At 48.4% G+C, this 12,137-nt stretch overlaps 2 protein-coding genes across 7 annotated transcripts in view; both read right to left on the reverse strand.

The window, feature by feature from the left end:
* Positions 1-114: 114 nt before the first annotated feature.
* MMS19 (MMS19 homolog, cytosolic iron-sulfur assembly component) overlaps positions 115-12,137 on the reverse strand; it is a 44,738-nt gene continuing 32,715 nt past the window's right edge. For 2 of the 6 annotated variants that reach the window (XM_049790813.1, XM_049790817.1), the window contains 20 exons: positions 11,826-11,964; positions 11,434-11,588; positions 10,325-10,403; positions 9,931-10,056; positions 9,006-9,084; positions 7,965-8,065; positions 7,725-7,874; positions 6,391-6,549; positions 4,309-4,405; positions 3,567-3,669; positions 3,200-3,268; positions 2,891-3,017; positions 2,312-2,412; positions 2,118-2,174; positions 1,834-2,020; positions 1,316-1,398; positions 1,029-1,193; positions 891-950; positions 533-633; positions 115-440 (listed from right to left, as the gene is read on the reverse strand). In XM_049790813.1, coding sequence (XP_049646770.1) covers positions 413-440; positions 533-633; positions 891-950; positions 1,029-1,193; positions 1,316-1,398; positions 1,834-2,020; positions 2,118-2,174; positions 2,312-2,412; positions 2,891-3,017; positions 3,200-3,268; positions 3,567-3,669; positions 4,309-4,405; positions 6,391-6,549; positions 7,725-7,874; positions 7,965-8,065; positions 9,006-9,084; positions 9,931-10,056; positions 10,325-10,403; positions 11,434-11,588; positions 11,826-11,964 — 2,166 coding nt within the window. In that variant the 3' untranslated portion in view covers positions 115-412. Of the gene's footprint in view, positions 441-532; positions 634-890; positions 951-1,028; positions 1,194-1,315; positions 1,399-1,833; positions 2,038-2,117; positions 2,175-2,311; positions 2,413-2,890; positions 3,018-3,199; positions 3,269-3,566; positions 3,670-4,308; positions 4,406-6,390; positions 6,550-7,724; positions 7,875-7,964; positions 8,066-9,005; positions 9,085-9,930; positions 10,057-10,324; positions 10,404-11,433; positions 11,589-11,825; positions 11,965-12,137 lie in introns of those variants that run through there. The other 4 variants (XM_049790816.1, XM_049790815.1, XM_049790814.1 and 1 more) reach the window with 4 other exon arrangements.
* The window catches only part of CRTAC1 (cartilage acidic protein 1), a 541,606-nt gene continuing 529,870 nt past the window's right edge, over positions 402-12,137 (reverse strand). The window contains exon 16 of the mRNA XM_049790858.1: positions 402-479. The gene's annotated coding sequence lies outside the window, so the exon portion shown is untranslated. The remainder of the gene's footprint in view (positions 480-12,137) is intronic.

Below are 12,137 nucleotides of genomic sequence, written 5' to 3' on the forward strand. Positions count from 1 at the left end.
CTCATTCTTTGCCATACCTGTCAAGTGGACTTGGGCAGAGGTAGGGTAAAGGCCTAGAGTACTGATGTTCTGAAACACCTAGCAGACTAGGAGTGAGGAGATCTGACCACACTGTTACCAAAAGAAATCTTTATTCTTCAGCAGGTATCCACTTTGCATTTGCCCCTCAGGGGCCATGCCTCCTATTTTTGACAGACAAGGGAAGCAGCCCAGGACTGAACTTTCTTCCAACACAAGTAGTCACACACTCAGTCACTGCACAGGCCATTAAATGAAGCAGGCCTCCATGCAGCAGAGGCCAGTGATGTACGCTGCATCTGTCCAAGAGGTCTCCTTGCCAGAGCACGAAATGGCTCAAAAGTTAGTCATTCTAGGTGAGATTGTCAGAACAGCTGGGATCAGTATTTCTATCTCAGCTGCCAGGACTTCCCAGCAGAAACCTGTAGGCAGAAATAACATTGTAGTTTTTTTTTTTTCAGTCAGTGATGAGGGCCTATGTCAATCCCTTCTCTCCCAGGCTCTCGAAACGCACCACTCTCCCCTGGCCGACACAGCTTCCTTCCGCACCAGCCTCTTCTTGTCATCCAGAGGTTTGGCTAAGGCCCGGATCACCTGTGGCTTGTATGGCAGCAGCTGTGGAATTAGAGGAGCTGATCTTAGCATGGTAAACCAAGGCTACCGAAAGAGCCACTTCTGTGCCCTCCTGCTCTTCTTAGTAGCTGCAAAGATGCTAGTGGCAGGCTGGCCATTAACTATCAGTTACTTAGGTCACTTCTTGCCCAGATACACCTCACTAACGACGGGGCAGTCCTGCTCAACTGAGGCAGAAGGGCACTTCTCTGCCCCTCCTGAGGAGTGTTTGGGTGAGGAAGGACCTCTGAGGTGCTTACCACAGGAGTAGGTAGGCGAGTGAGAGCATGCATGCACTGCAGGGCAGCAATCCGGACAGCCTGCAACAGATGGGAGGTGGTGAGGGGGTCTGCAGAGGACGCAGGTGCCAGATAGTTGCTGGGGATCAATGTACGTACCATGGAAGGGCTAGAGCTGAGGGTCAGAAACTTGGTGACAAGGGTGTCGATATGGAGACTCATGACCTGTGGGGCTTCCGGCAGAAGAGGCTGAAGACAACGGAGCGTGGAGAGCTGTACCACCTGATCAGAGCAGGATAGGGCCTCCAGCAGTAAGGAGAGCAGCTGAGGGGCACAAGGAAACAGGGCTGGCCATACTGTGACATGCTTGGTGCTGCCCCTCCCCTTCAGAGTCCCAGTGTGGGAACCAAGTCTGGACCCTGCTAGAAGCTCTGACTGATGCTTACTGTGGGCAGTTCTAGTAAGAGCACAGGCTTGGGTAGTCTGTTGAGCACATGAGACAGACCCTTCAGGTAATGTGGCTTCACATCTGTAAGACATGGAAAGCATGAGAGAGATGGTGCAGTTGTGTTTTATAATTCGATGTTAGACTCAAGTGGGAGTCCTTTCTGCAAAGGAGCTTGCAAAAAGTTCCTCAAGCCCAGCCCAGAAAAAGCAAAAAAGAAGTGCACCTTGAAGAGAACAAGTGGGCTAAGAATCTGGAAGGATGGGGCTGGAGTGATAATATAGTTGACAGTGTGCTTGCTTGCCTTGAAGGTGGATGACCCACATTTGATCCCTAGCATTCTATAAGGTCCCCTGAACCCACCAGGAGTAAGCCCTGACCACAACCAGGGCTTACAAAAATCTGGAAGGCCACACCATGGCTCAAGGGAAGTTCTCGGTTCCCAAGTTATTCTAGGAAATGATTCCTGAGCATAGAGCTGTCTTGGTAGCTAGGGCTTTTCTTTGAGACTGTTCTTACCTTGGGGAGCAGTATGGAAGCCCTGGACCAGAGCAGGCACATTGTCAGTGAAGAAACGCTGGCGGAACATAATTCGCACTTCTGCATGGCTAGCACGTGTCAGTACGTCAGTGCAGTCAGACATGAGCAGAGAGAAGCCATCAGCAGCTGCTGGGCCCAGCTCGGGATCACTCAGGAGACCCATGAGCTGGAGAAAAAGAAAACCTTCGAGGTACACCAGGGACAAGAAGCGTAAATCCCCAAAAGGAGGATGGCAGGCTCTCTTGTCTTTGGAAAGGACTTACCCGGTCCGTAAGGTGGGAGCTGAGAGGGTGGTATCTAAGCACCAGAGCCTTTGTCACCTATAATAAGATAAAAGGACCAGTCAGCAGGGTAGTGAAAGCCCAGAACCCTAAGCAGGCAGCATGCTGATGTTAAAGGTTAAATGGAGAAATCGTAAGTACATTTATCTCCTTTCTAACTAGACTATCCAACTCACCCATAGCAGCAGTGTGAAGGCTTGAGTCCGAGAGGACTGAGCACTCAGACCAGCCTCCACTTTGTTCACAGCCAGCTCCAGGAATTCATCCAGCTGTTTTCCTAAAAAGGAGGGAGGAAATGCAGATGGAAAGCTCCATATTTCTCTCACAGTGAAGGGTGTGAATCATTTAAACGCATCACTTCTGAGAAGCTGTTAGAAAAGAACAGTATCATTGTACTGTTGGTTTTGCTCATTCAGTTCTTGGACACCAGTATGAAAGCCTGGTATTCTAATGCAGAGGTGCTGGCTGGCTCTGGAAGATCTACTACAACTAATTGGAAAGGGCTCATAAATGCTCCCAGTAGAGAGAGCAGGTTGACAAAACTAGATCTAACAAATGCTCTGCATGGACTCTATCTCCGTGTCTTCTGGAATGCTCTGTCCAAGTCCAGTCTTGTCTTGTTCCAAGGGCTATCCCTCGGGAAGCCCTAAGTACATTTTGAGCAAGCTCCTTTCCGAGAGAATGAGGACTGAGATTGAGCTTATGGTGGGCAGATGATTCAGGGTGGCTCCCCACCCGCAGCCTCACCCTAGTACCTGCACGGTGCTTGTTGAGGAGTCCTGCAAAGCACTTGGCAGCAGCAGTGGAAGAGAAGGAGCAGCTGGGGCAGCAGCTCAGCTCTAAAAGTTCCTGCATGAGTTCGTTCAGCTGAGGAATATCCACCTACAGAAAACCTGGCTATGTAACACTTCAACTTCAAAAATCACTCAGGACACAGTGGCAACAGGACCATAGAGAATAAGAAGCAACTTCTTGGGAAAAGTAAAAATCAGCTTAGTACTAGTCATCTGGGACCCACCACCCCTTGTTAGGGCTGAACTAGGGCATTTCTCAGGTGCACTCACATTTCGAGGTAGGGAGCAGACAAAGGCCATAAGCAGTGCAACCAGCCGTCTCTGCCCCAAGGAGCTATCCTGTAAGGGAAGAATGGTCCTTTTAAGCTCATTCTGCCAGCAGTAGGCTTGTATACTCCTAGAATACCCTTAAAAATAATTTTCAGGAGAGGCCAGCAGAGTGATAGCACAGCAGGCAAGGACTTGGTCTTGCACGTGCCCAACCTGGGTTCAATCCTCGGCATCCCATACAGACCTTTAAGCCCACCAAGAGTGATCTCTGAGCTCAGAGCCTGATCACTGCTGGGTGTCCCCAAAACAGAATTGTCTGAAGAGTACAAATCCTAAGTGAATCCTCTGCCTGACATATTAGACTTACCTGGAAAGGCTGGAATCTGCAAGGGAAGCTATTTTCAGGCAGAAAGGACAAGTTGCCATCCAAGAAGAGGGGCACAATCTGGGCAACACTCTGGGCAGCCAATCTGAAGGGGGTGTGGAAAGGACACTTCAGTGTTACCTATGAAGCCAGGGTGCCAAAGCAACTCTGGGATTCACATCAGAGGCACTGATTTCAATAGGCCAGAGCATGAGTGTTCAGTGTCCTCAAATATTAGCTTAGCTCAAATATTGTCCTCAAATTTTAAGTGCCAGGACCCACCCATCACCCCCTTTTTGTTTTCTGGGCCATACCCAGTGATGCTCAGCGTCTGCGCTCAGAAATCACTCCTGGCAGGCTCGGGAGCTTACGGAATGCTGAGGATTGAACTTGGGTCAGTTGCGTGCAAGGCAAATGCCTTACCAGCTGTGCTATTGCTCCAGACCCCTGTTCTTCCCATTTAGATGCTACTGAAGCATTGGTGAACTAGGTAGATCTCACCCATATCCTCCTGGAGCTACTAGTGGCAGATCTCAGTGCAAATTTATAAAATGCTTCACATTTCATGCTTTACACCTGTATCAAAAGGAGCCAAGCCGATGGCTCCCATCCCGTGGTCCACAATCCTTTGCCGGCAAAATTCAGAAAACAAGTAAGTGCCTCCACAGCTCAAAAGGAAGCTGTTTGCTACTTCTCTCAGATCACTACCCTTCTGGTATGAAGTCATATCCACTGTTATACTCACTCAGGGCTCAAGTGTGTGGTGGCATTTCCAATGACAGATACCATGGCAGCCAAAACTTCATCTTCTAGTAGCACTTTCCCCAGAACTGATTGCTCCTCTGCAAAATCAAAACCATATGCATACATGATCATGCACCCATAGGAAGGGCTCAGAGATAGAAATGATCAGGTCTGTCATTATCATCGTGTTCTCTTGTTTGGCTCTACTCACAATAGTAGTTTATTTATTGACTGGTTTGTTTGTTTTTGAGTCACACCTGGTGATGCTAGGGCTTATTTTTGGCAGGGCTCCAGGGGACCATATGGGGTACTGGGGATTGAACCTGTATCAACTGAATGCAAATTAAGTGCTCTACTCAATGTACTATCACTCTGAGCCAATATGAAGGTTCTTAACATCAGCAATAGTTATGTCATTCCTTTCGATTTTTTGAGAGAATAGCTTCTGTGGACATCGCTGAAGTGGTAACAGCTAAAATGAAATTCAGTCCTCTTGTCTTTTTGTTTCTGGGCTGTACCCAGCAGTGTTCAGAAGTTAACTCTGGTCTCTGCACTCAGGAATTACTCCTAGTGGGGCAGGGATTACTCCTAGCAACATATGGGTGCTAGGGATCGGACCTAGGTAAACCACATACAAGGCAAAAACCTTAATTGCTATACTATCATTCTGGCCCCTCCTTGACTGGAGCAAGAACCATAAAAGGCATTTCAATGCAGCTTCCCATTCACAGGAAGATTATGTCCTCTCTTTCCTAAGAAATGAGACAGAAGTATAATGTATGCTCATATGGAAGGATGATGAGGTTCAGGAAGAGAGAGGCCACTACAAAGGTCAGGAAATCGGCAAAGTAGTCCAGGTTTACAGGAAGAAATACTTCATCCACATTGAATAAGTCTGGCTTTCTGGGAGAAAGTAAACGTCACAACTGTCCATGTGGGCTATCACCCTTACAGTAAGGAGGTTTTCACTAGACTAAAACTGGACAAAGATCACAAAAGATCCTGGAACGCAAAGCCAAATCTCGCCAAGAAGGAAAGGTAAAGGGCAGATAAAAGGAAGAAATAATTGAGAATAACATTCTTATATACAACCTGATTAAAAATTGTAGGAAAAAGTAATATAGATTTACCTTATACACTGTGTTTGTTGTCTTGCGCTATAACTTTAATTCATACTGTTTTGTGATACAGATTATATATAAAGACAAAACTTGAGGACCATGCCATACCTGGTATGATCAGGGGTACCATGTGGTATCAGGGACCAAACCTGGGGTTCCTGTATGTAAACCATGTGCTCAAGACCTTTGAGCTCCTCAATATTTTCATTTTTCCTCTCACAAGTGAGGAAATGGGCTTAGAAAGGATAAGTCATCTCTGCCTAAATTAGCAACCAGGAGAACTGAAGGTCCACCTGACTTTAGAGCCTAGATATTTTTTGTTTGTTTTTTAATCTTTTGGGCCATACCCAGCAGTGCTCAGAAGTTACTCCTGGCTCTGTGTTCAGAAATCGCGGGACCATACGGGATGCCAGGAATCAAAACCAGGTCTGTCCTGGACCAGCTTCGTGCAAGGCAAATGCCCTACTGCTGTGCTATCTCTCCAGCCCAGAACCTAGTTTTTTTGGTTTTTGGGTCATACCTGGTGGTGCTCAGGGGTTACTCCTAAATCTGCAATCAATAATCGCCCCTGGAAGGCTCGAGGGACCATATGGGATGCCGGGAATCAAACTGGAATCCGTCCTGAGTTGGTCGCGTGTAAGGCAAATGCCTTACTGCTATGCTATCTCTCAGGTCCCTAAAGCCTAGTTTTAAATAAAATTAAAACATAGCAACTAAAAGGAAAAGATGTACATTCCTGACTGGTTCCCACCACCTGGCTAAGTAGGCACTCTTTTTTTCGTTTTTGAGTCACACCCTGCTTGATTTAAAAATCTCACTTGAGTAAAGGATTTTCCAAATGTCTCCATAGGTGTGGACTCCAATACCAGCTATACACCATAGGTGGCGCTGCTGTTTAACACGTGGGGAGGGGGAAGTTCCAGAGGAAGGGGTCAGCAGGAGGCAGGAATCTGGGAAGTTACCTGGCATGGAAGCCTTCACAGCCAGGGCAAGCAGGGAGGGTAGGGCTGTCTGATGGAAATACCAGTAGCTCGCAGTGTCCTGCTGACATTTTTCTGCTACCAGCTGGAGGCTCTGACAGACAGCAACAACATCACTTGGTGTCGCAACCACAGTTCCTGCTCGATGGTAAGAAAGTGCTTTCTTAAGTTATTTGGGGGTGGAGGGCGGACACCAGTGGTGCTCAGGGGAACATGGAGCACTGGGGATTCAGGCCTACGTATATAAGCATGTGCTCCAGCCCCCTAAGCCATATCCTGGCCCCACTGTAAGGGTTTCTTAAAGGTACTGACAGAAATTCAGCTACAGCAAGCAGAGGGGAAGAACAATCAGATGAGTGTGGAGCAGAGGTTCCAGAACTTAACTGGCCTACGGTCCTCTTTTCAGGAAGAAAAGAACTCAGTGCCCTCTGGAAAGCAAGTATTCCTGGAAAACGTTTTTGGGAGAGGGGGTTTGGACCTCACCCACTGATATTCAGGGGTTCCTGGCTTTGCACTTAAGAATTACTCCTAGTGGTGCTCAGGAGATCATATGGGAAGACAGAAGTCACTTGGGTTATCTGCGTACAAGACAAGCACCCTACTCCCTATACCAGTGATGGCTAACCTTTTTGAGCCCAAGTACCCAAACTGCCGCACAAACCAAAGAATTTCCTCAAAGTGCCAGCAAGTCCTCCCACCGGCCAGTCCGGCCCTGTTGCCAGGTGAGCTGCAAAGCAGACACCAGCATACTCGCCTCCAGCCGCACCGCATATCTTAATTGCGGACCTTCCCACCTGCCAGCTGCAAGGCCTTCTCATGCCATAGGTTCGCCACCGCTGCTCTATACTATTGCTCTAGCCCCAAATTTGTTTGCTCTACCACAAGGGCAAGGAAGTGCAGAGTAGGGCACTCTGGAGGTAATGGGGCCTCAGAAAAAAGGCACAGTTCTGTGGTAGCAACTGCTGCTATCACTTGTTCCTTGGGGCAGGACTTCTCCAACTTGAGGGAGGTGTACTAGTTACTGAAGTATACAAAAATGCAGGTTTTGCATTTATTTCAGGAGATTCTAGTACACTCCCAGCAGCCTCTGCTTCCGGTTGAATAGAGCTGAGGAGTGCTTTTCAGTTCCAATTCCACATTAAAGTCAGCTAGGCATTCTGGTTACTGTTGTCCAAGATTCATTTCTCCATGGCACTAGTTAAACAGAACTAAGTATTTAAAAACTCTGAGGTATCCTCCGCATTCCTATCAGTGGAATCACTGCACTGACCATGCCTCCCATTCTGTCCTGGGTGGTCACTCCTGGGAGTTATTACCATTGTTCAGCTGGCAGAGATGCTGCAGCAGTAAAGGAAGGGTCTCCTTAACAATGCTGGGGTGTGTTGAAATGGCAGACAAGGCCTGTAGACAGCGGAGATGTTTGGAGCGTCTGTTGGGATCTTCCCCTGGAGTCAAGTCTGATCTCTCTGCAGGATATGATAAGGAGAAACTATATGACAGCAAGTATAAGCCCTGAGCCTCCCTGGGAAGGAGTGGCCTTAAAATCAGACACATACCAACGCACAATTCCTCAGCAAGCTTGGGCACTAGGGAGGTGGTGAAGGCCACAGGGTAGAGAGTGGCTAGAGTTCCCAGCGCTTCCAGTGCTGCTACCCTGCTGGGGACACAGGTTGAGTAAGGGTCAGCTGAACTTAGTCCATGTCTCTTACCCAGCCTGCCACTAAGCAGATTTGGGAGTTTAGGTTACTGAGGCTGATTAAGAAGGATCCAAGAACCTATACAGCTAAGCCTTTTTCCCCACTGCACTTTGGCACTGGGGATAGAACCCCTAAACTTCCACATACAAAGCAAAGTGCTTTCTTACTGAGCTACATCCCTAGTCCATCACATCTTCTGGGTCATTCCTGGCAGTGTTCAGAGGGCCATGCAGTGCTATTGATCAAATCTTGTCTCTGATCCTTATTTTTTCTCCAAATTTTTAATTTCTTTCGTCTTTGGACCATATCTAGGCTCATTCCTGGCTCTGCACTCAAGAATTATTCCTGGCAGTGCTTGGAAGAACCATGTGGGCTGCTGGGATTAGACCCTGGTCTGCCCCACTGTATTTTCTTTTTGTTTTGTTTTTTTTGGGCCACACCCGTTTGACGCTCAGGGGTTACTCCTGGCTATGTGCTCAGAAATCGACCCTGGCTTGGGGGGACCATATGGGACACCGGGGGATCGAACCGCAGTCCGTACTACTCTAGCGCTTGCAAGGCAGACACCTTACCTCTAGCGCCACCTTCCCGGCCCCCCCCACTGTACTTTCTTCTGGCCCATGATGTTGGGAATGGAATCCAGGTTGGCCACATCACATGCAAGGCAAGTGCCCTACCAGCTATGCTATCACTCCAGCCCCTGCTCCAGCCTTTTAAGCCAACTCTAAAGCCCTCTTAGATCTTAATGGCCAAGGAAAGAGAACACAGTCCCACACTTCCAATTAGCAGCCAGAAGTAAGAGTCAGAAGTAATACAAAGTCCTGAATCTAGCTGGTTCTGCTGTTGCCAGGAGAGGCAAGGAAGAGTCTGTCTACCAGTCTTGCTGCTTTATTTTCTCACCAATTCTGGGAATCCTCCAGAAAACTTAGTCGGTATAAGTGGCCCAATGCTTGTTCTAAGTCCCCAATTGACAGGAGATCTGTGTTAGAAGAAGAAAATACAAATCTTATCTTCTCTTGTAGCCACACCAAATCTTATCTTCTCTTGTAGCCACAACCCTTCTAATAGTTTTCTTAGAAATCCTTCATTGGGGGACCAGAGCGATAGCACAGTGGTAAGGCACGCGGCCAACACTGGACAAACCCCGGTTTGAATCTTGGCAACCCATATGGTCCCCTGAGCCTGCTAGGAGCAATTTCTGAGCACAGAGCAGGAAGTAGCCCCTGAGCACAGCCGGGTGTGACCCAAAAACTGGGTCACCGCGCACAATGCAAATGCCCTACCACTGTGCTACCACTCTGGCCCCTTATTATTATTATTATTATTATTTTGGTTTTTGGGCTACGCTCAGAGGTTACTTCTGGCTATGCGCTCAGAAATCACTCCTGGCTCGGGGGGACCATATGGGACACTGGGAAATCAAACAGTGGTCCGTCCTTCCTATGTCGGTATGTGCAAGGCAAATGCCCTACCGCTTGTGCCACTGCTCTGGCCCCTTATTATTTATTTTTAAACTGTGTGAGGATGACACCTGATGGTGCTGGGGTAGGGGGTGTAGATATGCCATGCTAAGAATCAAACCCAGGGCCTTACATGTTTAATAGTGCCCCTCCATAAGTCCCCTGCCTTATGAATACATCTTTTTTGGGGGGGGCCCACACCCAGTGATGCTCATGGGTTACTCCTGACTCAGAAATAACTTCTGGCTTGGGGAATCATATGGGACAACGAGGGATAAAACTGCAGTCCATCGTAGGCTAGCGCAGACAAGGCCTTACCTCTTGTGCCACCACACTGGCCCTACGAATAAATCTTTTATGCGTACCTGGATGGGCACCCAAGACTGTGAATGTTCGGATACCAACAAGCTGCAGCTGGGAGCTGGGGTCTGTCAGGGCCAGGAAGCACAGTGAGCATAGCTGATCCTTTATGCCACTCAGAGGCCTTTGCTCTAGGAGGAGACAGAGTTAGGGTGAGAACGAAGCCCTCCCTCCACAGCCCTGCCTTAGCAGGGTGTGAAAACAGCTGGGTAGACACATTGATTGTCTAGGAACTACACTGGCAAAAGATTTCATGCATGGAATGTTCTCTTGAGCTTCAGCCTCAGAACAGCAGGCCCATTGTTCAGGCTGCCTACTCTGTGACATTCTTTGCCTGCGTTTTTTACAGGGCACTGTGTTCAGCAGTCTGCATGCAGCACATCTATCGGGTGGACTTACCTTGGTCTTCATAGCTCCATTTCTGCTGCAATTTCAGGAAGCCCAGGATCATTTCAAGGATTGTCCGTCGTGGGTTGCTCTGTAATGATTTTTTTGTTTGTTTTTTTTTTGGGCCACACCTGGCAGTGCTAAGGGTTTACTCCTGGGTCTGCACTAAAATTATTTCCTGTGGAGCTTAAGGGACCATATGGGATAGCCAACTGAATGCAAGGCAAGTGTCCTACCTGGCTGGAATATCTCTACCGCCACCCTCCCCCCTTTTTTGGATTTAGATTCTATTATTTAAGTTTGTTTTTTTTTGTTTGTTTTTTGGGGACACACCCAGCAGCGCTCAGGGGTTACTCCTGGCTCTACACTCAGAAACCACTCCTGGCAGGCTTGTGGGACCATATGGGATGCCGGGATTCGGACCACCATCCTTCTGCATGCAAGGCAAACACTTTACCTCCATGCTATCTCTCCAGCCCTATTATTTAAGTTTAGTTTTTACAAGAAACTTTGCAGTGTGACATGTGCTCTTAAAAGTGTAACTTCTGGGCCCGGAGAGATAGCACAGTGGCGTTTGCCTTGCAAGCAGCCAATCTAGGACCAAAGGTGGTTGGTTCGAATCCCGGTGTCCCATATGGTCCCCCATGCCTGCCAGGAGCTGTTTCTGAGTAGACAGCCAGGAGTAACCTCTGAGCACTGCCGGGTGTGGCCCAAAAACCAAAAAAAAAAAAAAAAGTGTGACTTCAGGGATACTGCAGTGAGAATTATCCTTTGACACAGATGTCAGGAAGACTAAAGTAGATGCTAGCAGTTGCTATTGAAAACCCAAGCTTTGGTGCTGGAGAGATAACACATAGGTAGAGTGTTTGCCTTGCATACAGAAGGATGGTGGTTCGAATCCCGGCATCCCATACGGTCCCCTGAGCCTGCTAGGAGCAATTTCTGAGCCTAGAGCCAGAAGTAACCCCTGAGTGCTGCTGGGTGTGACCCAAAAAAACCAAAAAAAAAAAAAAAAAAAGGAAACCCAAGCTTTCACAAGGCCCACACTCAACATTCAACCCTTTCTGGGGAAAGACATTGAGCACCTGTCCCTCGTCTCCCACTTGATCCTGCTTGCTTACCTGGCTGTGCTTGTGGAACTGTTCTAGCAGCAATGGGAGTATGTGGCTGGTGATTTGGTCGCAGGCGCGGGCAGAAGCCCCGGCGGCTGCCTGCAACAGTTTGGCACTAGGCCATACCAGCTTCATGTCGGGTTCACACAGGTGGTGCCTGCAGTCTAGAGAGGTTGCATATCACACACTGGGGAGTAGGCCACATGCTGCCTTATCCCACCATCCCTCCATGAAAGCATGATACACAACTGGCACAGCTGGCTAGTGACTACCATTTGATTGGGTTTCGGCTCAAAGGTGGCTCCAGCCTAAAGTCACTCACTGGGGTGCAAGCAAAGGAAGGCTTTGGAATGATCTCTTTCACATGCAGAAGACCCTATCCTCTGCCATGGCCCCATTACCCTGTTGAATGCTGTTAAGGAAGGAGTCAAGGAGGTCCTCAGCATCGGCCCTCAGCACAGAGCTAGACAAGCAGGCAGTTAGGGCATGGAGGGCTGCCAGGCCTTCTGCCTCCACCCGCTCGCTTGCCGTCTGGAACACCTGTCAGGAAGGATCGACCCCAAGGTTTGTGAGATGAGCCTGCACAGTTGAAGCAACACCTATCTGCTGCCACAGAAGAGAGTGGAGGTTTGAACTTCCAGAACATGGCAATGGAAATGAAGCCTTGAAATGACTTTCTTCTTGGTGTGTGTTTTTACCAAGTACTAGTCTTG

This window comes from Suncus etruscus, chromosome 17 (genome assembly GCF_024139225.1).
Source record: "Suncus etruscus isolate mSunEtr1 chromosome 17, mSunEtr1.pri.cur, whole genome shotgun sequence".
NCBI lineage: Eukaryota > Metazoa > Chordata > Mammalia > Eulipotyphla > Soricidae > Suncus > Suncus etruscus.